Genomic DNA, 27,226 nt, shown 5'->3' with positions numbered 1-27,226 from the left:
ACTCCGTGGGGATAGCAGAAGACTATAATCAGTATTTCGTACTACTGCAAAACATGTTATTTAACATATATTGTTTAACACAATGCCAACTACATTGATCTGCTATGAAACTAATACTTCCAGTAAGTTTTAAACCCAAGTGCTTCCGACCTCTGAGTTTCTGGCTTTCATTTCCCTTTTCCCCCTTCTCTAATCTCTGCCCTGCTGGTGGTGAGTAAAACAAAGAATGTTTCCGTGTGGCCGGCGCGGTGCTCGCAGGAGTCCCTGCGTACCTGTGGCGTTCGCACCCTCGCCTGCTCTCAGGGCGGTGTGTGGCACCGGCCCTGCCCTGCCCGGCCCGGCCCGGCCCTGCCCGGCCCGGCCCTGCCCTGCCCGGCGCTGCCCAGCCCTGCCCTGCCCTGCCCGGGCTCTGCTGCCCCCGTGCCCGGCCCGGCCCTGCCCTGCCCAGCCGTGCCCTGCCCGGGCTTTGCTGTCCCCGTGCCCTGACCTGCCCTGCCCAGCCCAGCCCTGCCCGGGCTCCGCTGCCCCCGTGCCCGGCGCTGCCTCGGAGCCGCGCGGGGGCTGCGGGGCCGGGGCTGCCGCTGCCTGCAGGACCCGGGCGGACCAGGCTGGATTTAATGAGCGCGTCTTCACTGACAGATTCATTATTTGTGTTCGGTCGCTTCAAGTCAAAACTGATTAGTTACACTTACTGCAGCAAAGATTTAATGATTTTATTGTTTATCTTCAATTTATTTTGATTAACATCTCCGTTCTTTTCATTGCAAGTGCAATTAGGTGTAATATAACGGCGACTACTTTAATTTTGCTGAAATTAAGATGAATAAGTGACGGATTATGGCACTTTGTTTAACAAATAAATCATAGTTAAGAGGACTGTATTAGTAATAAATGAAAAAACAGGCAATCTAATTAAAATGCACGGAGCTGATTGTTCAAGTTTCCAGAAATGTAATGAATTTTCATTTTGGAAATCAGCTAGATTTCGGTGTAGTACTTATGTATTGACAGGAAGATGACAGAAAGGCACATTATTTTGTAAATCATCTTAATTTATTTTATTATATTGGTAGAAGGTAGTACAAGCAATGAAATAAAGATGCACATTTAAATTTTTTTAGGAGCTAGGATTATTTTGTCAAAAAACACTGCAATTAAGGTATGGTAAAAAAAGAGACTGAGGGGCTGAAATGAGGGGAAAACTCATTAGTTCAATTCTCACATGTTCAGACTTCAGCATTTTCTGCAACAGATGAATATTCTCCAGGTCCCAGCCACAATTTTCTTTTAAGTTCATAAGATTCAATTCACTGCCACACAGCCACAGCCTCAAGACGTAAGATGGAAGAAAGAACTAACATGAAGAAAACTGAACTCAACAAACAGTGAGCAAATCAAGATTGCTCTAGCCAAGCATCCCAAATCATGGGGCAAGTAGCAGGGCAGCAATCCCAGAGCCAGCTTACTGTGGGGGTCGGATGGGCTTAACTTCTGATTGAGGAAAACCAAGAGGAAAACGAACCCTTCAGAATCAGAAACTTTATCCCTCTGATGTTTAAAAGACCTTGTATTTGACAGGACAGCTTTGAAGATAAAGACTGAAGCACTCTCCAGCTACAGGCTGTTCAGCACCCCACACTGCTGCCTGCAATGCACTTCAGTTTGGCACAGTTCGCTCGTGGAGAGGGGAGGCAGGGGAGACATTTCTGAGTAGATTGTGCTGTTTCTCGATGCCACTGTGTGTGCCCAGGCTCTCTACAGAGCCTGCAAGAGCTGGGCTCCATTCTGCGCATTTCCATCATGCCCCTTTCCCACCCCACTGCGCCCTGGCCAAATGGAACCGTGGGAGTTCAGACGGGCGCTGCCACCCCCGGCTGCAGCCCAGGACGCTGGCACTGAGCGAGGATGAGAAGGGACTGCTCCCTTTTCCTTAGTGTGCAATATTCTTTCTCGGGGGGAGTGTAGGAGGATTTTATTCCAGAGATTAAGGTTAAAGGATTTAAACAGAGCAAGATATACTCTGTTATGACCTTATTTTGGTGTTTTTCCCCCTATGTATTAGGAACTGGGGGAGAGGCGTGGCCAGGAGAGAAGAGAGGAAACACAGAATGCAATTCCTACGATCACAAAATCTGCAAAAGAGTACTTTTGTCAATTCCTAAACTTTTAAGCCCTCTTCTTCTATTACTGTTTCTCTTGTAACTGCTTTAAAACGCTTTTTCAGATATTCAGAAGAAAGTCAGCATTGAAAGAAGTACTTATTAGGATTTAGTAGCAATTTTTGAGGGTTTTTTCCTACCTCATTTAGAGCTTTATTAGTGTACACTTCTTGAAATACACGAATTTCAGTGGCAATGCCAATTTGTTTCAGACAAGGAGCTTCCTCATAGCTTTAAAATGGACCTAATATTGTATTTTAACAAATGTCTGCAAAAAAAAGAAAACTGAAAAGTAATTCCTGTCCTATAGGCATAGCGGGAAAAATCACTGAGGTTAGTTTTTATTGGTGTAAAATAAATAAAGGGAAGGAGGAAGTGAAGTGAGCATCTTGTAATGCCTCCTTTCTTTGTTCTAGATTATATGATCAGATCAACTCATTACATTAAAATAAGTAGCTCTTCCTAAGAGTACAAAATCAAATAAAAAGATAAATCTGGATTCCTTTAGCAAGGCAGTATACCAACTTATTTGCAAATGTTTCTGGTTATCTCAATCCCTCTTCTAATATTAGTTTTCAATATTTAATAAATAAATGGATGGTAGGTAAAGAGAGAACAAGAGGGGGAGATAGAGAAGAAATGATGCTAATGACCAAATCAACCTGTAAAAAGCAGCCCTGCTCTGACTGGAGCCCCCGTCATCAGCTGAGTGTCATGCAGGAGAGCCCGGGGAGCCGGGGAGGCTGGGAGGGCTTGCTGAGCTGGGGACTGGCAGCACCAGTGCTTTGAAAGGGCCGTGATTGATTTGTCACCAGAGGCCCATTTGACTGGGCGAAAAGCCCTTCTGATCTCCATCTCTCTCTGCCTCCTTACCTCTGCTGTCCCTCTCCCTTCTCCTCGCTGGGAGGCTGGCACAGCAGCTGGGCAAGGGGGCTGCAGCTGGGGCTGACACACAGCTAAAGGGCTGCAGGTCACGGCTGCTGAAACTCTGTAAGGACTGGCAGGGGACATCCAGCTCATCCCACTTCTCCCGTTCTGTCTTGCCTTTAGAACTCCAGAGGTTTGCAAAGCCCCCGGTGCACATCCACACAAATACACCAGCACTCCATTCCCCAAGCAGAGACACAACCAAAGCCTCTCTCTGCCTCTCTCCTTGCTCTGCCTCTGCCTCTCTCGCACACACTCACACACTCTCACACACACACACACACACACACACACACACACACGCACTCTGTCTCCCCACCCCTTCCACCTTCCTGTTATCTGGCTGGCAGAAACCTCTAGATCTACAAATATTAATTACAAAGGACAACGAAAGGTAAGAAGGCGTCAATTATCCAAAGGTGTCGTGATGTTATTTCAAGTCAATTGCAAATGTGTGAGGGGGAAGATTTCGCCCCAGTGATTCCTGTCTGCTTGGCTGATGGGGACCGGAGCTGATTCCCTCCCAGAACTGCTGCAGCTATGCCTTAAACCACACACTTTCCAGCAGGAGCCATCAGCATGGGCCTTTCTGAATTCTCTTTTTATTTCATTCATTAAGGGCATTAGGCAAGTTGGAATTTGTATGAAAAGGATCCTATGGGAATACTGTCTCCAGGGTAGGTATTTTCATGACTTTCCACATCCTGGGGCTCTCTCTGCATCTCTTCTCTTTCTCTTTCTCTTCTGTTAGATGGAGCTTTAAAGGAGGCTGCCCTCATCTTCCACCTAATCTGGGGAAAGGAAATATTTTGAGCTGCATATATTGAGTGACAAAATATTTTATTTCTTTTATGAAGTGGAAGCTACTAAGAAATTGTGGAACCTTTCCTGCTTAATTTTGTTAATGGGCTTTGTATTACTATTATTCCTATTCCTGTGTTCAGGTTTTTCTCACAGAGGAGTTTCTAATGACAATTGCCTTCATTATCCAAAAAGAAAGAGATAGCAGACTGGACAACAGCAAAATAATATTAATCAAACAAAGGCAGAGTTTAAATTAAAAGGTCTGTTGTGTTCTCATAAAAGCAGGACAATCTCAATACTCTAGCTCATTTCACTTGGCAAAAGAACGTGGCATCAGTTTTTTAACTTTAAAATAGTTTAATGAACACGAATGGAGAAATAATTTTTCTGTGTATTTAGCAGTCTATAAAGAAGAGAGAATGCTTTAACTTTGATCGCCACAATTAGTTCCCTGGGTATCTAGAGGGGAACAGGGCAGCCCTGGGAGCCTCAGTTCTTTAGATACAAAAGCATTTAGATCGCTTTAGAGCAGTTAATCCTGAGACTGGCTAGGGTCCCTTTTGTTTTCTAACTCCATTGTGGGTTTTGTTCAGTTTTTTCTATTCGCATGATTGACTGCCCAATGGATGCTAATTATCCAAATGTCGCTTCTGTCCTTTGAGTGACTTTCTATGTATTATGGGCAACTGTCATGCATTCTGTCATTCTATATCATATTACATGTATTATCATATGAAAATGGTACTCTGCATAAAGGAAGGTGTCTGAACCAGCAGATGCTGCAGATATTTAGAGGACTTGCCTAATTTGAATGGATTTTCTATAGAAAAATTGGTCAGAAAGCATGTAGGGGAGAGTCAGAAATGGAAAGTTTATCAGGTAATTATTTTTGTCCTTTTGCTGTTTACATGATAATGCACAAGGCATTAACTGTCTCTGCTTCTGAAATCTGCAGCCACCTTCCTCCTCCCGAACCAGGCAAGCCGTCTGTATTTATTAGAGTATGACAGCTTAAGCTAATTAAACTGATATCTGTCTAAAATAATAAGCCCAGAAAGTTAGAATAAACATTATGATTATAAGCAGAAAAGGCAGCTATACAAATGTAGCATCAGTGTTACATTTTAATGATAAACTAAAAATTCCTGTATGAAAAACACTGGATGTAGAATTATGAACAATAATAAAGTTCTGCAAAGAAATTTTTCACTGTAAATATTTTTTGCTTAGGTTTTTATCTCTTTCCATGTTATTAATAAGGCTGTGGACTAACACAGCTGCGAACATGAATATTTTTTATTTTATACATATGTGAACATATATTTAAAAGGATATCAAGGGAAAGATTTTTGCTGCAGTTTTTCTGCTAAAATAAACTTAACACACCTCAGTGAAATGTGCATGCCAGCACTTAACAGGAATGCAAGATTTATAACGATAGGGCTTTTTAGATTTGCACTCTGGGGTCCATTGAATCCATAGGCACATCCAGAGTTCCCTATCCTAAAATGTTAGGATAGTGTTTTATATTTGCCATTCATATGAAATACTGTGGATATATAACACTGAAATTCATGATCTTGAGCTTCATCAAATATATGTGCAATAAGTTCCCATTAATGGTAAAGCTAAATCATGGGAAATGTGTGCTTTAGGAAATAACACAAAGCTGCCATAGAAAGCCTTGCTCTGCTGTATCAAGGTGCTTTGAAATTTTACATGATCAAATATACATGATCAAGCTGTGCTTGTTAGGGTACGAGGGGCTCCAAATGGTCAATGGCTATTGATCAGGCTGTTAAGTATTTGTTCACGATTCTTTATATCCCAAAAGGTTCAGGGAAATGAACAGTGAAAAATTGCATCAGAGTCCACCTTTGTTTGAGATTGATGTATCAAAACAGAGAATTCATTTGCCAAATCTATTGGAAAAAATGCGTAGTAAATTATGACATAAAGACTCCATGTACAGAGTATTTCCCTTTTTTTAATTATCTTTGTAATATTTTAAGTGCTAATTAAAAATGTAAAGACAGAGCCTTTGTAGAACATGAATAGTGAATTATTGATAAGAGCAGATTTACACAGCAAAAACAGAGATACAATCATAGCTTATCAGTTGACCTTTGCATTTTACTTTACATTTTGCTCATGCCAAAAATTTTTTAACTGAAGTTGCAAAAACAGTGATGCAGGAGAATCCATAAAGCAAAAATGGAAATTTCTGTTACTCTTAGAAAATAGCAAATATTACTGAGATCAGTAAGTTACTATCTTTTGCTATCTTTTAGTAATTGAATACATATTACTTTTCATGAAGAGTTCAAATTAAATGTAGTGGGTTTTTAAATTATAATGTCATTTGGCAAACATCTCAAAATATTTGAATAATAATTATTCTTTCTTGAGATTTCTACTGTATGTATTTCTACAAGTTCATCATGTGTATTGTTTATTTTTAAAATATCTGTGAAGTTGTTTACATCATTCAAAATATTACACATATTGAAAGAGAATGCTAATGTATAATTCTTGCAAAATCATACAAGGCATACTTTATTTGATTTCATAATACTATACATTACATAAATTCATAAGATCTTTCCTGAACACAGAAATCTCTGAAGAGAAACTTACTGCACACTACAGAAAACTACTGAACACAAAGAATTATTTCTGCAGATATTTGCCTCTAAGTATTTATAACATATGTCTGTGTCTGAATCTGCAAATAGATAGATGGTTACACACACATATGTTCATCCACACACACACAGCCTCATACTGTGATATATCTTATACATATTTATATAAACAAATTTACATACTGCATCTTTGGAAATCTTCAAACCAGCACTACGTATTTTGTGCCTCATTTTCAGGTGGTAATTCCCTTGAAATTACTTAATATTTTCCAAATGAGAATTACATTGAAAAGAATCAGCCACGCTTATATAAAAAGTTTGCAAAGTATAAAATGAGTAAAATGTCTGGGATTGGAGGGAAATGCCCTCTCACCCTCTCGTGTCTGACCTGCCACTTAATTAACGTGCTCTTGTCTGGGAGCGGGCAGGGGAGCGAGGGCAGCTCAGCACAGAGCCTCCAGCGCTCCCCAACTTCTCTGTGCATCCCAAAGAAAATCACCTTACTGCAGTCCATGGGGGAGATCCCATTGCCCTGGTTCGGTTTGCATCTTATCTGACTTCCTGCTGCCTGTATTTGCAGCCAGCGTGCCCGTGGGTCCCTGCCCGGTCCCTGCTGTGCCCAGTGCCCGGCTCACACCGTTCCCCCTGTCCATACCTGCACCCAGCGTGCCCGTGGGTCCCTGCCCGGTCCCTGCTGTGCCCAGTGCCCGGCTCACACCGTTCCCCCTGTCCATACCTGCACCCAGGGTGCCCTCCTGTCCCCAGTGCCCGGCTCACACCGTTCCCCCTGTCCATACCTGCACCCAGCGTGCCCTGCTGTGCCCAGTGCCCGGCTCACACCGTTCCCCCTGTCCATACCTGCACCCAGCGTGCCCTCCTGTCCCCAGTGCCCGGCTCACACCGTTCCCTGTATCCTCACCAGGGTGCACCGGCTCACACGTTCCCTGCCATCCTGCCCCGGTGCCGGGTCCCTGCCCGGTCTCTCCCCTGCCCGCTAACGTGTCCACCGACCTGTGCCCGGGGCTCAGGCCCAGCCGGTCCCCATTCCTGTCCATACCTGCACCAGGTCTGGAGCTGCCTATGCCGGTCGTGTCATCTGCACCAGGTCGGGCCTGCCTGTGCCCAGTGCCCGGCTCACAGCCGTTATTCACAGTGCCCCTGCTTCCATGCCCTACCTTGCTCCTGCGCTGGGAAGGGCTGCAGAGCCCGTCGGTGGCATTCAGGTAGTCCAGAGAAGGGTTTGGAGTGACAAAATATTGACTGGATTTGGTATTCACTTATGGAGGATGACGTTAGTGCCACAAAAATCCCTGTGATGTACAGGGAATAGTTAATTAATTAAAGGACCTGCTAATTGCTACTTGAGGTACCGTGCGGAGCTGATGAAGAGTGCTTGGTGCAAGGTTAGGTTCTCGGTTTTGAGTGAACATTTTCATTTAAAAGATTTCTTTAAAGTACATCCTAATTTTTTAATGTTTTTTCAGGTTACTGTATCTAGTTCAGATTCAAGTGTTCAATTGAGCTTCAATTAATTATAATATATAGTCAGGGTTCTTTAGCTGGGATAGATTGATGGAGAAGCTTTGTTTCATTTGGTGCAGGTGGCACTGTTTAATAAGCACAGGAGAGAGTGAATAATGTAGTGTTTGCAAAGAGAAATAAATGCAAAATAGAGAGGCGCAATTAGATCAGCTCAGAGAAATAAAGGATAAATATTAAACGGTCAGGTATCTTGCAAATATCAAATAAAATAGTAATAAGCATCCAGTTGAAAACTGCCATTTAAATTTATGACTATCTAAAAGCACTGCTTTAAAATAAATCTAGTGAGCAAGTCTTCTGCCTTCATTAGGCAGGCACATTTCAATATCTGGAAAGCACCAGACTGCTAATTTTTAAATTCTACACATTGTTTTTCTGATGCTGAAATATAAACAGATTCTAAATTTAAAATACAAACACAACTACTTCAAAAATTCATTTCCAAATTGTATTATAAAATGCCTTAACCTTTGGCACTTTTTTTTTTTTTTTTAATTGGAGCTATGTTATATTGGGGAAAAATAATCCCATGGAAAATTAATCTGGGAAAATTTGTAAATCATTATCAGTAATGTACTAGCCAATAAGGGGCTTCTTTGCATGCACTAAAGATGAAAGAAAGTTGCAGAAGATTATTGAAAAGAACAACAAAATTGTGGATTAAAAAAGTAAAAAAGCCAGCAAAAATGGAAATCTTCTAATGGCACACAAAACCCCAGTCCAAGTATATTGTCCTGAAAATAACAAATAAGAAAAAAGGAAGAAATGTTATTTGACCTTAAAAAAAAAAATTCTGGGTATCTGGTAGCTAAGAGGATAGTCCTGTAAGCCACTTAACAAAAGAATGTAAATGTATCAGGCATTTCAGCAACACTTCTGCATCTAAGAATTTCAGCTGTAGACAGATTTTCCACAGACGATTCCCCCCTACTGCTAACCTCTTAAATACACCTATAAAATACAAAATGTTCCAAATCACCTCCAATAAAGGAAGCTTCCTTACATTAAATGCATTGAATATTTGTGTTGGAAATCTGAAGTGCTTTCTGATGTGGTTAAATTCACAAAGAAATGCGGTTGTAGAACAGAAAGGAATGTATTGAGCACATCACTCTGAATATTTGCAGATGGATACGGAGCTGGGAAGTTTACTTATAAAGTATGGAATTAATCATATTCCTGGGCTCTGAGCATTCAGAGGAGGCAGTGCTATTGGCGTCCTTTCTGTGCAAACCTTGTTTTTGTCATGCAGCCGTGTTTACCAAATCCCGGTGCACCCAATCGGGGCCGGCTCCGCGAGCCGCGGATTGGTGGATGCTGAACTTGTAAAAGCTTTATGAGGAGTGTTTGCTGCTGCTGCTGCTGCGGCCGGGGTGCCCCTCTGCCAGCCTGGGGCCCGTTTCCCGCTGCCAGGGACCCCGAGGGGTAGCGGGCACCCCTCTGCCACCGCTTGGGGACTGGCTTGCCCGCTGCAGGGACCCAGCGGGTCAGCCTCAGAACCCCTCTGCCAGCCTGGGGCTGTGCCACCCAGGACCCGAGGGCAGGGACCCTCGCGCCTGGCTGTGCCACCAGGGACCCAGCGGGTCAGCCTCAGAACCCCTCTGCCAGCCTGGGGCTGTGCCCACCCAGGGACCCCGCGGGGCAGCGGGCACCCCTCTGCCAGCCTGGGGCTGTGCCCACCCAGGGACCCTGCGGGGCAGCGGGCACCCCTCTGCCAGCCTGGGGCTGTGCCCACCCAGGGACCCCGCGGGGCAGCCTCAGAACCCCTCTCTCGGCTCCTGTGGGTGTTTGGGCAAAGCAGGCTTCACCCAAATAAATAACCTCCCCAGTTGGTTAAAAAAACTAAAATCTGTCCATTTACATGAAAAACGTGCTCCTACAAAGGACCTTGCTACCGTTATTTGAGCTCTAACTGTAGAGCAATAAGATTAGTCTGCAGTAAACAGATTTAAAATAATTAAAAAGAAGCAGCTACACTGCTAGATGCAAAAAAGAGAAATTTTTGCAATCTTTGCCATGTCCTGTGCATGAATTTACTGAATTTCTAGTAATTGCCACTTCATATTTTGTAAAAGTTATTCTAGTTACGTTATTTATTATAGTAGATGCTTGTCAGGCAATCAGATCTAAGCACTTCACAAAAAGTGTATATTCCCCAAAATAAAACTCCAAAGCTCTGGTAAATATCCAGCTACTGACCTTCAGAATCGTGTTTTCTGTACCAATTCACTGTAATAAAAATGAACATTTTGTCATCACTTTGGGAAACTGTGCCAAACACCTTAAAACACATGTCACATGCCAACTTTACTTCATTCTTGTCCTCGGGGAATAGATACATCTGGAATCATAATCACAGATAAAAACCTTGACAAAATTGCACATGAGCCCAGCCCTTCTCTCCAACACCTACCTTTTCATAACATTTAATACAATATTAATATCGGTTACTAAAAAGGCTTCCAACCTTTACATTTCTGACATAACATGTTCAAACCCATATTTCACACTTCTTGTTCTGTTTTAAGTTCAGTGGATTTAACAGGACTCTGGAGAGAAGATCATGTGGTTGAAGATTTCCCTCCCTCTTTGACACCCGTAGAGGCAGTTTTGGAATTGTTTAAATAGCTGTGGCTATATAAACTGAAATATGTGAGACATTGGACATCTAATTTCTCTCTCACATCTATAGATACGTGCTCGTATTTTCCTCTGAAATCAATTGCTTGTACCAGGGAACAACAATTTCAACACAACATGTGGGCAAAACCTTCAGAATATTTTCCTTTTAAACTGTATTTTTTTCTCTTTCCTGCATGTGCCTGGTTTACCAGACAAATACAATTAGCTAGTATATATAATAACAGTATTTGGTCTTTTTAATCTGTGATTGACGGTTTTTCAAATCAAAATAAAACACATTCTTAGTCGATCATCTTCTTGAGAGTGCACTCCTGTTTTAAGCTCGGTTTGCTTCTGAAGACAGCCAGAGATCTCACTCCATCAGGGGTAAATGGTGGAATTATAGATCCAACAGATCCCATACTCTCTGAAAAATGTTTGGCTTAATATTGAATAGCTAATTCCTGAACTGATGTTTTCACTGCATGTTTTTATCAAACACTCATCAGCTGGTATTGCAAAGAAAAGGAATCAGAAAACTTTGAAAATTTCCATTTATGATTGTGTTTGTAATTAATCCCATGCTGGAAGTACCTCGGGCAGCTCACTGTATGGCTTTGTTTGTGTCAAAATGGGGAGAGCAACCTCTTTTTGTTACATATTTAACAGCTTTGAAAGACATTTTTTTAAACAGCAAATGTACTAGACAGCTTTAAAGCAGAGGACATTAAATAGGGGCCAATTATTCATTCAGCAGCTCTACGTGCATCAAAAACATGCATACCACCAAATTTTCCTGAGACAAACCACTTAATTTCCCATGACTCAGATACCATTTCTGTACTAACTAGATAAGGATAGCAATCATTTACAAAAAGAAACAGATATAACAAGTTTCCTACCCTGGAATATTTTAAAAAATCTTTTAAAAGACGTTCATTTACAATCTAGGGATGGCGTTGGTGGCAAGAAATGTCCTATTTTTAAATGGAACAGTGTTCCTGGTTAGGATGATTTCATTATTCTCTTTCATTTTCAAATGACCCAAAGTGTCTAAGTCAGTATATAAGAAGTGCAGAAGGTGATCCATGAATGGAGTAATAATTTGCCCGAACCATTTCAAGTGAGAGCCCGGAGCTGCTGGTCTGTGTGCAGCAACCTGGGGAGAGGAAGAGCTGAGCTGAGCTCCACTTGCTGACAGGAAGCAAACTGGCTCACATTTTAGGAGAACAACATCATTGCCTATAAAAATGAAGAAGAGACAAAATATATAAAACCGGTTAATGTTGTAGTTAACTTGCAAATCAAGTAAATCTGTTGGTACAGTATTTTAGAAATAAACCATAACAGCATCACACCAAACACACATTTCTGAACATATAGGCATTCTGATTTTGATTTAATGGTATCTCAGCGTCAACTATTGCTTCCTTTGCTGGTACACACTTCCTGATGCCTACTGTGAAGGGTGCCCATATTTACAACTGAGTAAGATGATTAATTACACCTTGTCAATCACGGTGCATGAAGACATAACACCACAGCAGACAATGAAGAAGATGCCTGAAGCTACAATTACATTTTAATTCATAGTTTATTGTATGTTCCCATATATTGCAGTCTAATAACCGTAGGGGCATCGAAAACATATGAGATATCAATCACTCTGCCCCCTGGTCTTTCATGTTTATATTATTCCACAGTCTTTAAATTACCATAAGTAGTTGCTTATTTTCTAAGCTTTCTTCTCTTCTCTCTTACCTTTTGCTTCCATTTATCTTTTATTCTTAGCATCTTTATCCAACAGCTATAAGTATTTGATGGAAGTTTGTAGCTCACTTAAAATCTGTAACAGACAACCTGAAACCCAGCAATTAGCAAAGACAGCTTAGACTTGTGTTCCTTTGTTGAAGGAGGCGTTGAATCTTTTGTTCTGATTTAGTCACGGTAGCTGGGTGGAAGCTGGTACCTCATTATGTGGTTGGTCTGTTTGTCTGGTAGGTAGCAGATGGTACTGGAGATGACGTTACCAAGAGAGGCAGGGTAGAGAAACTCAAGACCTGTGATTTGTTCACCTGTCACCTATAACAAAATACAGGTTAAAAGACTTTATTATTAGCTGCACCATTTTTAAATGAAAAACTCTCATTTCAAATGAGCCTGCATTTTATTCTGAAGACGATTTTGCTCCAGCAATTTTTCTGTGGCTCATTATTTGAAAGTATCCTTGATTTTATTCTGAACAATGTAAATGCCATTCATGTGTCAGTGTGTACATTAGCAGCTTTATGTTTACATTCTGTTACTCTCCTTGTGTTTTGGTAGCAAGGGTTGGATGTCTTCTTGTGTTTGTATATCCATTAGAAGATAATCAGAGATACCCTGTGAACTGGAGGCCGTGCCATACTTTTTCAGCGTGCTCTTCGTATTATTGGTTCCATCCACTGAGGCAATTCTGTAACATAAAATACTGTACTTTAATTCTGTTAAATACCTAAAATCTTTTTGATAATTAGCTGTGTCAGATAGAGTGTACAAATCCATGACCTTTCTTGACTGCAAAAAGTGCGTAATCAATTCGGTGATAGGAACTGAATCTGGTATTAGAATGTGTGAGGGCAGCGCGTGCCCAGCTGTGAGAAGGATTTCTGCAGCAGGGCTCGAGCAGAGGGGAGCCAGCGCTGTCCCACCTCGGGTCCGTGCTGTCCGGTGAGCAATGATCCACAGCTGCTCCTGGAGGCACAGCTCCCAGCACAGACGGGGCTGGGAAACCTCTCGCAACTCTACGGAGAAGGGCAAGATGATTTTATCCAGATAAATGCTACACAGAGCCACTATTGGTGCTGCAGGATTCTAATCTGAATTCAAACATGAACTTCCATTGTTTCCAACGTCTGATTTTAGGACAGACTTTGGATAGTTCCCACAGATGCCAAATTAGCTTGCATTCTGTATGGTTTCTTGAGGGGTCTTGTGGCTATTTCATATGCATTTCCACAAGAGACACTTTGTTCTCCTCTGTGACATGCAAATGACTTTAACTACTCAGAGCAATCTCAACAAAAAGATGATAAAAAGCATCAGTTATTGTAAGAATGGAATGTATAAACCCAGCAAAGTTGGGCTATAAACAGAAGAATTGCAGTTTTAGCAAGGATAATCTTAACTGCACTACACCTGTAAGAGGCAAATCGCTCTGTCAGAAAACAGCACCTGATGGGAATGGGCAGAGTGATGTAATAATTCATAGGCACGGATGAGGCAGCGAGTCTCATGATCTCAGATGTGCAGTCAGATTTACCTTCCGTGTGCTACCTTTGCTAACATAATTAGAAGTGCGATATTTGACATCTTTAATACTAATTAGCCCTTCCTTACTACCCACCTCCTGGGTAAATATTTAGACACCATAAACAGTCTCCCTGTGCACTCTTTGTTTTTCCTGGAGAGTTTCTGAAGCTTTTCCTCAAGTTCAGAGACCTTCCTGGCCTGGTTTTCTTACAGTCTACTTGGAAATCAGAGATGCAAGAGGCCTTGGCTTGTGGAAGGCTCCACAAACCGGAGCGACTCCAGTTGTTATATTCTAACAGTGATTTTTTTTCATAACGAAGAGTTATTGGGTGCATTCAACTGGTCGTGATTGTTTGGGGTATCGTGAGACAGACTCTAGAACGCCTCCTTCTCGCGCGCTGGAGAAGTTGTGCCCCAGCGCCTCTCCGGCGCCATGGCCCGACGCGTCGCCGACGGTCACCGGGCGGCAGAGGCCGAGGCCCGCGCGGGGCCGGGCGGCTCCCGAGCCCGCGGAGCGAGCGGGGCGCGGCAGCGCGGGCGGTGCGCGGGACAGCGCGGGGACAGCGCGGGGACAGCGCGGGGACACCGCCCGGCCCCGAGCACATGCCGGCGGCCCGGGCGCGGCGCAGCCAATGGCGGCGGGGCAGGACATGATGTCAGAGGGGCTGTAGAAAAGGCGCGGAGCCCCGCGCGGTGCCCGCGCTGCAGACGCGCCGCTCGCAGCTCCGCGGCGGCTCCGCTCCGGCTGCGCTCCCGCCCCGGGCCCCGCGGGCCGCGCCGCTTTAAGGACAGAGGGGGGCCGCCAGTGCCCGTCCCATCTGGTGCCCGTCCAACTCTTCCTCCTTCCCCTTGGCTTTTTCTTTTCCCAATGAGCTCCAGCGGGCTGGGGGAGGAGCGGGGGAAGGAGCAAACTTTGCCCCTGAGCTGCCGCCGCTGCCAGCCCTCTGGACTGTGAGTGCGTACGGTGGGCATCCGCCCCAGCCTCCTGCAGCACCAGCCTGCTCTCCGCCTGCTGCAGCCTCCCTCTCCCTTGCTTTCCTCCTCTAAATTTCGCACAGTACGATGTAAGGGGCCTGTCGTAATTTTTTTTTCTAATTCTTATTTATTTCTCACCGAAGATGGTTTAATTTTTTTTTGTATTTCTACTATTTATTAATCCCTCCCAACCGTAAGCCTGCCCAGCCTTCTGCCAGCTGGGCCAGAGCATAAAGCCTGGGACTGCACCTGGGGCAATGAGCCCCGCACTGAAGAAGCCTCCTAGAGAGATGTGCCGGGGCCGCGCAACAGACTAGATCCAAGCCCCGAAGCTCACACCACCAGTTATCCCCTCTCCCTCATCCCCTTCGCCCGCCTTTTCTGCACCCCGTCCCTTGAAACCTCGGATCAGTGCCTGCGCCGCGCTCCGGAGAGCTCTGCCGGGAAAAACCCGGTGCCCAAGGAGAGACGGGGCGGCCGTGCTAGATGCATGGGGGAGGGCTCCGGTTAATGCAAGTTCTGGGCTCCTGCAGGGACCCCGACAACTGTCAGCAGCAACAGCAACTCGGGCCCTCCTCCTCTGCTTCCTCAGCGATGCTTTTCCACAGCCTTTCCGGCTCGGAGATGCACGGGGTCATCGACGAGATGGATCGGAGAACCAAAAGCGAAGCACCGGCCATCAGCTCGGCTATAGACAGGGGAGAGACGGAAACGGTAGGAGCCGAAGGAATGGGAGAGTCATGCACCCCCCTAAACATGCCAAACCCCTCGCAGATACAGCTTTTCCCCTAAAATAACAGACTGGGGCGAAGCGAATGCAAAATACTAAATCAGAAGAAAATTAAGCATAAAGGCACCCCAAAAGATTAAATGAAACCGTGGGGAAAGGCATGAAACTGTTAATTATTAATAATATGCATAGTAATAGTAACGCTTGGGTGAAATGAACGGTACTGCTCTTGTGAGAAAACAGATAGACCAGCCTTTTGGTAGCGTCCAAGAACTCCTTCCCTTCCCCCAGCCTGTCCGGCCTTCCAAAGTTTTTAGGAAGAGGCAAAGTGTGGTTTTATACCGGTAACATTTTGGCACAGCAAATTTTTTTGTCTGCAGAATGGAAACACAAACACCAAAGAATCCAATCCTGTGTAATTTTTCAGGTAGGATGCCTTCATGGAGATAGTCTTTATAGCATTTATTTAAGAAGAAAAAACCATACTCTAGTGTCTTTAAGTTATGGGTTTTAAAAATAATTTTAATATGTGGGTTTGTAAACATGGCAAACAGAACTAGAAGATATGCCTCAGGAAGACGGATGGATGGGAATTTTTATAACTTTACCACATTTCATCTTGTCTGCTGATGCGTAGACCTTGTATATTAATACATTTAGATAATTTAAAAGATGCATCCGTCTAACCAGCGTTAAGCTGGCAAAGTGGACGAAATTTTCGAAGTGTCTAAAGTGATTTAGCAATTTATGTATACTATTTTTTTTAAGAAATTACAATTCTGAAGTGAGATTATCTCGTACGTTTATTAAATGCTGTCTTGTAAACTGATACAGGCGTATGCAAGGAAGATCCGTTTTCAGGTTTTCAAACTTCATCTGTATGTGTTCTTTCTTGTAATGTTATATGAAATTTGCTTAAAGGTGACAGTGAGACTATTTAATCTTGAAACACCGTCTGGAGAACGGCCTTTGTACTGGAAGGGTGGGATGCGATTTCTAATCTAAATGGTTTTGGTTTTCTTTTAAAAAGTTGATATTTCTCCGTACAATTACACAACATCCAATGATCTTTGCTGGAATAAATATTGTGGCGTGATAGTTTTATATGTATATAATCTGTATGGATACACGTGTGTATGTAACAAATAGTGGGTTGGAATACTAGATCCTTGAATTCCATTTCTAGACCGCAGAATATTTTTGTTACTGGAAGAGCGAAGTAGAAAAAATCGTTATTTAATTTAAAGTGGATTTACAAGAAACTACTTTGGTTATAAAACGATCCGTGCTCGGAGTTCAGTTAATGCCTTAAAGAAACAAGCTACCGGTGGGTTCCTGTGACTAACACCAGTGGAGTGCCAGGGCTTTATTTGAGTGGAGTTCTCCTAGTGGGAATGATGCGGTGCAAACGGGAGCGCTCACAGAGATGGGATTTTGTGATCCCCGCAAGCACAGGATGAAAGCAATGGGTTTGGCATGTGCTGGAAAATCAGCCTCGGTTCCTTTCGATTTCCTCCGATTAGCTGTCTTTGCTTTTGCTTTGCGCGAGGATTTAAGGCTCTAGAGGAGGTAAAAGCAAACAAACAACTTCTCCCCCGCCCCGAACCAAAACAAACTGCGTGTTGGGCACAGCTGTAAGGAAATGTTTCGGGTGCTCGTGCACAAGAACAATCTGCCGTGGGCTTTTGTGCAAAGCGGGTAAGAGTAAGTTGGGAGCGAAATGGAAAGCGGCGGATTGCAAGGTCTGCCACCGACGCTGCTCCGCCCGAGCCTCCTCTCCCGAACGCTGTTTTGAGGTGCCTGCTGAAATAAATAAGCATGCTTACACGGTTCCGATATTTCTCCCTCTTTCTTGTTCGGTAGAAGTTGACAGGATATGTATGAATTTGGGGTTTTTTGAGGGTTTTGACTGGATTGCGATTTGACACTAAACTATTAAATTATATAGGGCTTATATTTAGTTTTATTGCTTCCAAGTTTATCCTAGCATAATCTAATGTGCTCTCTTGGTTTTAACCCGCTCTCATTCCTGCACGTTTCCCACTATTTCGTTTTCCTGATTAAACATTCTGCACCTCGGATTTAGTAACGCTCATCTCCTCCGCAGCTTTATTTACTGATCCCTTTAGCGCTTTGGGTCACAGCAGATCGCGATCCGTGTTGTTTGGAACCAGCTTGCAGAGAGCTGTGTCTGCAGCTCTGTGACTACCGGGGGTTTGATCGTAATTCATTCGGAATTTTATAGCTAGGAAAATACACACAGAGACACGCTCCACATACACGCACTCACACAGCATTAACTAGGCAGACACTCTCAATATATCCGTAATTCTAAATTTTAAAATGATCTATCTGTAATTTGCCCTGCTCTATTATTATTGTGCCCGTTTATTGAACAGCGCCTTTTCTTGGTTTGAGACTGGAAAATCCACCAGAAAAAAAAAAAGTTCTGGGTCCGGTCTGGACGCCTTCCCTAGCAGCCAGGGTGGTTTTGGGTTTGTCTCGCCCGCCTCCCCGCCTCCTCCCGGGAAGGTGGGGTGCGGCGGGACCCTGGGGAGCGGGCCCGGCCCGGGCGGGGTGGCGGGCTCGGAGCCCCCGCTGCTCTGCCCGGGGAGCGGCAGCTCGGGCCCGGCCGGCCAGGGGAGGGAGGGGGGACCCCAGCCGTGCCCAAGAGTTTCTCCCTCTCGCTAACGGTCTGTAATTGTTTTCCCCAGCAGACCATGCCTTCCATCAGCAGTGACAGGGCTGCCCTGTGCGCCGGCTGCGGGGGTAAAATCTCCGACCGTTATTACCTCCTGGCTGTGGACAAGCAGTGGCACATGCGCTGCCTGAAGTGCTGTGAATGTAAACTCAACCTGGAGTCCGAGCTCACCTGCTTCAGCAAGGACGGCAGCATCTACTGCAAGGAGGACTATTACAGGTACAGCCTGCCCTGGCCGCCGGCCGGGACGGGGGCACTGCCCGCCGCTGCCCCCGGAACAGAGCCCGTCCTGGCGGCACTGCGGACGGGACCCGTGGGCGCGCGTGGGGCCGGCTGCGAGCTCCCAAACCTCCCCCTGGGGAGGGAGACTGCTGGGGAGGATGAGTCCCGTGCTGCCGAGAGGGGGGCACGGCCCGGGCACGGCTTCCCCCCAGCCTGCTTTGGGGCCTTCCCCAGGCGTGCCCTGCTCGGCCTCCTGTGCTGGGTGCGGGGCCGGGGCCCGCCGCCGGTGCCTCCTGCGGCCCGGGAGTGCGGGCACATTGGCGGCCCGGGGGCCGGTGCCTTTCCTGGTGCGGTCTGGTGGGGCGGGAGCTGCGCTGCGAGGTGGGAAACGGGACGGAGACTCCCGCGCTTCTGTCCCGGGATGCGCGCCCGGCTGGGCTCCGCAAACGTCCCGGCTTTGTGCCGCTGCCCCGGCCGAGGCGGCCGCCCCGGGGCTCGCGGCCCTTTGCCGCCTCCGGGCAGAACCGGCCAAGGACGGGGTGGGGGGAATGCGCCTCTCACCGTCTCCTCTGGCCTTTCTGTTTTGCAGGAGGTTTTCGGTGCAGAGATGTGCGAGGTGTCACCTGGGGATTTCTGCCTCCGAGATGGTCATGAGGGCCAGGGATTTGGTATATCACTTAAATTGCTTCACTTGCACCACTTGCAACAAGATGCTGACCACTGGCGATCACTTTGGCATGAAGGACAATCTGGTGTACTGCCGCCTCCATTTCGAGACTCTCATCCAGGGGGAGTACCAGGTGCATTTCAATCACTCGGATGTAGCCGCTGGGAAGGGCCCGGCTTTGGGAGCGGGCTCTGCCAACACTTTGGGACTGCCTTATTACAATGGCGTGGGGACTGTCCAGAAGGGGAGACCCAGGAAAAGAAAAAGCCCGGGGCCTGGAGCAGATCTGGCAGCCTACAATGCAGGTAAGAGACCCTTCCCCCAGAACAGTTCAAATGGTCTGTTTCTGTTCACTTCCAAAGGGGGATTTCCGTTTATTTTAGCTTAAACTGTTAATAATAGTTTAGCTGCAGCATAATTATTGAGATCAAGTGCTGTCAAACTGCAATTACAGAAGCTAATATGTTAGCATTTTTCACTTCAGCTGGAAATAAAATGTTTTGAAGCAAGGTCATCTGGTTAAGGGGGGGAAGAAGGGGGAGTGCAGCCTGAAATAAAATCTGGAAACCAGAGATTTTAAGTTAGCACTTCAGAGGCCCGTGAATTTTCTTTAGTGGCTACACTCTAAAGCTGCTGACGGGTGAATTGTTCAGCCCTGTCCTGAGCTCTTGCACCCCAAAGCTTTGGAAGGAAAGAGAGAGAGGAGGCGGCCGTTTCCCAGGGGCTGGAGGGAGGCGGTCGGGGCGGCGGGGCTGGCTGTGCCCGGGCAGGGGCCGCGGGCAGCAGGTGTCTGCGGGCAGCACAGAGCCTGCTCACTCGGGGGCTGGAGTTTTGTTCATGAGAGGTGACTCGAAGAAGAGTCGGGAAACTCGCAGCATCCCCTCTGAACCGAGCCCAGCGCAGGAGGGACGGGAGCGAGCCTGGCAGCAGCCGGGGCTCTCTGGATCCAGCAGCAAACTTTCCGACGTGTTTCCTCGTTTAACCTCCCCACCGCCACAGCACTGTAATTTTACAGGCAAAGGAATTCGAGCAACCTCCTGCCCCCCTCCCCCCCATCCCCGCTCCCCTCTGCCCCTCGCTCCACTTCTCCGTGTGGCTGCCGCCAGAACGGCTGCCATCCCGGGGGCTTCTTGCGGGCTGCTTGTATGCAAAGGGGAAAAAATGCTTGGACAAAACAAAATCCTTAGCTGTTGGTTTTATTGGAGGACTTGGAGGCGGAGGAGGGCTGCCCCGTCTCCGGCGTTTGCATAGCCGGGCGCTCGGGCCGTCCCGCCAGACCCTGGCACCGAACTCGTTTTCCTGCGTCGTTCTGTGCCTCGGTGCCCTCTGTGCTTCTCCGCTCGTCCCGAACTGTTTCAAACTGGTTTCTCTTCCAACCTGCCTGCTTCGGACGTGTCCCGTAGGGCACAGATTTGCCTTTACCGTGTCCTTCTTTCCCGGAGAGGGCGTTCGGTAAAGGCCAAGTTTGCTGCGGTTCGTTCCGAGCCGCGTCTCTGCGCGCCCCGACAGCTGCGGGCTGCGCCGGGCGGGAGGAGGAGGAGGAGGAACGGGGAGGAAGGCGCGGGGGACACCGAGAAGTGCAGGGGTGGCGGGGAGCTGGGGCTGCGGGCCGGGGGAGGCAGCTCGGGACCGGGGGGCTGCGGCTGTTTTGCGCCCGAAGGGAGTAACAACAGCGACGAAATGGGGCGGTTTGTGCTGAAAGCGGCAGGGAGAAAAGGCGCATCTCTAACCGCCAAACGCACCTCGGGAACGAATTTGCCAGCTATTATTGGTTGAACTAATTGCTGAATAATTTGGAAGTAGTGCAAAAAGCAGTAGTGGTCCCAGTGGTGAAGGTTGATGAAAGGTGGATGTAGTGTTCTCGCGAGTAACAGTTCAGCTTTAAAACATGCATAAAATATACATTTTTCCCGTTAAAAACCGTCTCCTTTTCGGAGGGATTAGCTTTTAATTGTCCTTCCGCTGTCTCCCTGTGCAGGGCAGATGTTCAGATTCAAAGGACCTGTAAACCGAATCAGCGGCATCTGTCCTGGATGGGAGCACAGCCCGAGAAAGTCCCACTGCTCCCTGACTTCCTAAATAAACCGCCTTTAACTGCATTTTGAAAAATTCGTTTACAAAAGAATTGCCGTCTGACTTTTAGTGCTTGTTTAGAGCGTGCTACTGAAACTTTAGAGATCTTCTTTGAGTAACCCTTGGCTTCTTCGCTTAAGCTATTTATCTACTTAACTATTTACTAGACCTATAATCGACTAATTTATGCGGTAATAAGTGCCATTGATCCTGGAAATCAGACTGGGTTACTCGTTGATGTAAAATTCCACAAACCAGTAAATTATTGCAAAGCCTTGGATTTTGTACCTTTAAAAGATAAACCATCTAAAAATGTGATAGTTTCTCTTTTTATTTTTAGTGGAACTTGTAATTTCCTTCTCAGAAGTGCACTACAAATGCATAATGTTGTCATCTGAAGGGATTTGTTCCTGGTGATTTGTGTAGAATACTTTGTGTAAATAAATCTAAACCCAGAGTTGGTGGGAAAAGGGGGACCCATAAACTTGGCAGAGTCGAGACTGAAATAATTTTGTAAATTGCAGCAAATATTCATCTGCAACACGAATTAGACTGACTTTTTTCTTTTTTCTTTTCCTACTTAAACGAGACTCCGTTTGCAGGGGGATGATGGGTTTAGATGTGGATAGAGCCTGACAAGTGGAAAATAGCTTAGAAGGATGCTGAAACTTCAAAAAGACTTCTTTTTCTTTCTTTTCTTTTCTCTCTCTTTTTTTTCTTTAAGTGTGTTCCTGTGATCATAATTTCCTCCTTCACTTGTTGGAATGGAGTTTGATGGGTTTTTTAGGTCAGTAAATCAATGGCTGAAAGCTTGCTGAACACAGAAGCACCTGTAAAGAATTCTGAATACTCCCTTTGTGAATTAGACCCCAAACCTCCCACAGTCTGCTATGTTTTATTCATTTGTATCTAGTCTGGCTTTAAGACACTAAAATATCCTGGAAAATGACAGATGTATTGCGCAAACTTGGGGCACGACGGGCTGATAAAATACCCATAATCTGTACAAACAGCCAAGACATTAAGAAACACTTCCTTCCTTTGCTAGCAGGAAGATGCCTCGTGCTTCGCAGAGCGGGTGACGGAGCATCCAGGCGGGGTAGATGTCCCGGCGGATGGGGACGGGGCTGAGGGCGGCTCTTTGCCGGGGATGGGAGGGGAGGCTCCGGGCAGGGCTCGGGGCAGCGCCGGTACGCCTGGAGCTGACCCCTCGAGTGGCTGTGTCAAAAGCGGTTTGGGTTTTTTTCCCTGACAAAAATGCGAAAAGCCCGGAAAGTTTTGAAGAGCGAATCCCTCTTTCCTCCTCCTTTCCCTTGGGACTAAAAGCTCACAAGAAGCTTCCCTGTGACTACTGTGACAGAGCGAGCAGACGGGAATCGCGGCTTAATATGGAATGTCTTGCAGAGATTTCCTAGGGAAAATTAGGGCTTACCCCTTTCCCCCCCTCTCTTTGCTTCTCCCCCTTCTCTGCCTCCTCCCTGGCTGTGGTCACCTTTGGGGTCCCCGGGCGCATCTGGCTCCTCCCCAGGGGGCTGGGGCTGGGGTCGGGGCCGGGGCAGGCGCAGGGGCTGGGCTGGGGTCGGGGCCGGGGCAGGGCACGGGCATCGCTCCCGCCCCGAGGGGCGAGCGGGGCCCCGGGAGCGGCCCGCGGGCGGCAGGGCCGGGATCCCCGGGCAGAGCCGGGGTGCCTGGGCAGCATCAGGGGTCTCTGGACAGAGCGGGGTGCCTGGGCAGCGCCAGTGTCCCTGGGCAGGCCTGGCGTCCCTGGGCAAGGCCGGGGTCCCTGGGCAGCGCCAGTGTCCCTTGGGAGCGCCAATGTCCCTGGGCAGCGCCAATGTCCCTGGGCAGGCCCGGGAGCCGGGCCCGCCGCAGCCCCTTCCCCCGGCGGGGCGGGCAGCGCGGAGCCCGGCTCGGCCGGGGCCGCCCGGGTTAATCGCGGCGCTCAGGGACTGACCGCGCACTCGCACCGGCCATTCAGCGCCATTCAGCTGGCTTAATTGAGGGGAAAAGCCCTGGCGGCGGTTCCTCCCGCGGGGCCCGGCCCGGCCGCCCCTCCCGGCCCCTTTGTTCTCCCGGCCCGGCCGCGCTCCCCCCGGGGCCACGGCGGCCGCGGGGCCCCGGCCTGGGGCGGCCCCGAGGGGCACCGGGACGCGCAGCCCCTTTGTCCGAGGCGCCCGGGGAAGGCCGGAGGAAGAGGGCTCTAATCCTGCTCTCCTCCGTCCTGGCCTTGCGATGCTCGGCCTGGGCTCCTTAAGACTCACTGGCTTTATCTCCTCAGAAACACTTCTTGAAATGTCAAGGTTGAGGCAGCGCTGTTGTGTCTGTTGCTCCATGGCTTGGCAGAGACACGCTCCTTTTAGTGCTGCCAGGCACCTCAGAAGCAGCCGGGGGTACCTTGCCTGCTCCCAGTGCCACAGCTTCACCCATTCTAATGCCTGTGGTGAGAATGTCAGGAATCTGTATCTTCTCCTTCCTCCAAAGAGAAAGACCATGTCTGTTCCTGTCCCAAGTACCACTCTGAGGGCTCTGTCCCACCCCTGTCCCCTTTGAGGATAAGGGTACCACAAAGTCCTCTACGTGCCCCGAACCGAACAACAGATGCGGCTGCACCCCTGCCTGGTCTAGTTAATCACAAGTTCCCTCTCCAGGCAGCAGGAGGTTAAAACACCCCCTTGACTCCGATTACAGAAGGAAAGGGGTGTATGTTCCTGAGCCACTATTGAGAGATAATGCACACACAACGTGTCTCTTGTTTCATCACTCTTTCAGAATCAGGATTAGTTTTCTTTCTTTTGGCGTAATCTAACATGTCAAGCACAACCTACTAAGAACAAAATTTCCCCCAAAGGAAATTTCTCTTTCTCATCTTCATGTGCCATAACCTTAGCAACCTAGTAACTGCTAAGCACACACTTTGCCCCGAGTCCCAAGCCATGGGGGGCTCTGGTGATCTGAGGGTGAAGCAATGTTCCCAAGTTCTCCCCCTCTAACAGACTTTGTTACAAAAGCACCAGCACAGCCTGCTCTATGCTCCTGTTGCTGGGTTTAGGGAGGTGTTATGCATTAATCTGCAAAGGGTATTTTGGCTACCAGTGTCAAAACAAAATGTTTTCCTCTTAGTCTGTAGGGATGCAGTGATGCTGCCTGTGGACACCACCATCCTGTGGCCAGGATGGGCTGAGGGTGTGTGTGCTGCCCCTGCTGCACCAGCGGACGTGGGGAGGGCAGTGCCTGGGCTGTGGGGTCTGGGGAAAGGCCTTAGAAATGTTCTAGGGTCACAAAAGAGACTTGGCACTGCTTCAGAATTTGTTTTATCAAAAAATAGAAGTGAAACACTCATTAATTTAAGGCTCCTCTATTCGACTGGAATTCTACCAATTGTATTTCTGAAATCCCAGCAGGAGCCTGAGATACTGCAATGGAATGGAAATGTTACATATGGATAGTTCAGCAATTCCTTTGGGAGATACACAGGACACCACAAAAGAACAGGGAAGACAGTGCCTGAAAAACAGAGGGTTGCGTGAGGAGCATGTACAGTGTTAGTTTTACACCCTGATGCCTTTTGCAGAAACTCCTCAGCTCTTAAAATCTCCACTTACACCCTTGGCCCGTTCCGTGTATCTGTGCCTGCAACACCCATGGACACTGCAGATTCTGTGAGAGATGCAGATAATATTAGACTGAATAAAATAGCCTGTTGGGGATGGTGCCAGGCACCACAACCAAATACAAGAGGGGAATTGGCACCAGCTAGGACTATTTATGTCCTACTGGGTGATGCCTGGGAGCAGCCAAACCGCTTGCACAAGACAGCGAGCGGCACACGCCCTCGTGCACTTTCAAAATCTGTGCTGCAACTTCCATCCTAGACAAGGACATTTTGCCACTCTCAAGTGGTACATGCTTACTGTCATTTTAATACTATTTTTACTTAGTAGATAATGAGGTAAAAATGCTGAGAAATTCCCAGAGTAAGTTGTTCCTTTTCCCATCAGGGTTTGATGAAAAGCTGACACCCTCATTCCATTCTGGGAGGGTTTAGAATCAGTTTTATATCCTTGGATTCTGAATGTATCTCATTCTCTATGGGACACATTAAAATCCAGCTCCTTGCAGCCCTAGGCTTTGTTTTGTTGCACATTAACAGGAACCAGACCTCAGTCCTGCAGACAGATATTTTGATGCATTTCCTCCTATGTCTGTCTTGTTGTTTCTTGGAGGGTTCAAAAGCCTCTAAGATGACGCACAAAGGTCTTTTCCATTACTAATATCTAAAATTCTTTGGGTACATTTTAAAAACAAGTACGATTTGGTTTTACATTTCCATAGCAGAATTTTCTGTGAGCATTATTATGTTATTTATCCCCATGCTCTTTATATCAGGAATTGTGGTGGTGAAGGAGGCTGGAGCACATGCCATGACTCCAGATGGGCAACTAGGTCCCAGATCTTAAACCCAACAAGATTTGGCTACATCCCAAACAGCTCCATTACTACTCCATTGTTACTCTCTCCCTCGAAGTATCTTACACCTTTTAAATTCAGGTGCTTGCAGTTTTCCATGCTGCAGAAAAACAAGCAGAAATGCTTCTTATGGCCAAAATTTGGCACAAGATCCAGAGGTCTGGAAAGGATTTATACAAATGTATGCACATGCACGCACACACGCACACAGACACCCATTTCTATGTACAGCACCATTTTCTTAGCTACTTTTTAAATTATAGGAGTACAGAAACACAGGAGAGTTTGAGGCTTTGGACACTTTGAGCATATCTTTTGGGCTTGGAGCTGAATTTTTGCAGGCCTTGCTCTGTATTGTGCCACAGCTTTTTAGCAGGTTTTGAAAGGCTGAGGATTATAAAGCAGCTACTGTAGCTACTGCAAACCTGCTTAGGGAACCTGCATGCATCTTTACTTAGAAATCTGTGCATTTTATTATCCGTGTGTTTTTTAAATCTGTTTTTAATACATGCCTGTCAGAATGTGTGTGTTTTCACTAGGGCTGAGACCCACTGATGGGACAGTGAATTCAGGTAACATATACAGATAGGTGCATGAGAGCTACTCAGTTGTAATTAAACAGCAATAGTGGACAATTGAAAACAAGCCTGTTTCCATGTTTAAGAAACTCACCAACAATTCCCATTCAAAAGAATTTTTGGTTGTTTTTCTCACACTGTGTGGAACAGAGATAGCAATTTTTCATTACTTTTAGCATAAAACTTGTAGGAAATGTAGAGGGACTTGTAGATATTTGGTCAGGAAAAGCTAATTAACTACAGTTTGTCAATGCTAATTTTCAGTTATATTCCTAATTTTATGTTGGATTTAAGCTCGGTTCTTAATGTTATTTTTAGAGGGTTTCTATGGTTTGCTGTATGCACAAATAAATGAAAAACTACTTTTGGTCTACAAGATTATTTTGCTTGGCATTCAATATTTAATACTTCTTTAATACTTGATAATTTTTACAGTGTTCTTTTCTCAAGACCTTCTTGAGCTTGATTTTTGCACGTGTATCAAACACTGCCATTCCTCGATTTCAAAAGGATATGGCAGAAATGATAATTCAAACTAGTATTTGCAAACACTTTTCTAAAAAAATTGAAATATAAACATATAAATAATTAAAAAGATTTTTCATTTGGCATGCCAGTGAATATGTTGTATTAACAGCTTGATTTCTTTAGCTAGTCAGATTATAGTCATAATTTGCTGTCTGGTAGCCACAAACTTTATTTCTTTTATAGTGTTTCATTTAATGGTCTCCCTTGTACTCTACAGGGTTTAGTTTGATGGAGGAAATAATTATGATTTTAACTAGTCTGTTCCATTGAGATTTAACTGGAGTGTATTGTGCAG

General features: G+C 46.2%; 1 protein-coding gene across 4 annotated transcripts in view; it reads left to right on the top strand.

The window, feature by feature from the left end:
- Window positions 1-3,401: 3,401 nt before the first annotated feature.
- The window catches only part of LHX2 (LIM homeobox 2), a 33,178-nt gene continuing 9,353 nt past the window's right edge, over window positions 3,402-27,226 (top strand). The window contains exons 1-3 of one of the 4 annotated variants that reach the window (XM_064727938.1): window positions 3,402-3,480; window positions 18,413-18,615; window positions 19,208-19,590. In XM_064727938.1, coding sequence (XP_064584008.1) covers window positions 18,416-18,615; window positions 19,208-19,590 — 583 coding nt within the window. In that variant the 5' untranslated portion in view covers window positions 3,402-3,480; window positions 18,413-18,415. Of the gene's footprint in view, window positions 3,481-14,708; window positions 16,123-18,409; window positions 18,616-19,207; window positions 19,591-27,226 lie in introns of those variants that run through there. The other 3 variants (XM_064727936.1, XM_064727935.1, XM_064727937.1) reach the window with 3 other exon arrangements.

Source organism: Zonotrichia leucophrys, chromosome 17, assembly GCF_028769735.1.
Source record: "Zonotrichia leucophrys gambelii isolate GWCS_2022_RI chromosome 17, RI_Zleu_2.0, whole genome shotgun sequence".
NCBI classification, from domain to species: domain Eukaryota; kingdom Metazoa; phylum Chordata; class Aves; order Passeriformes; family Passerellidae; genus Zonotrichia; species Zonotrichia leucophrys.
This window is presented reverse-complemented; position numbering and strand designations above follow the sequence as displayed.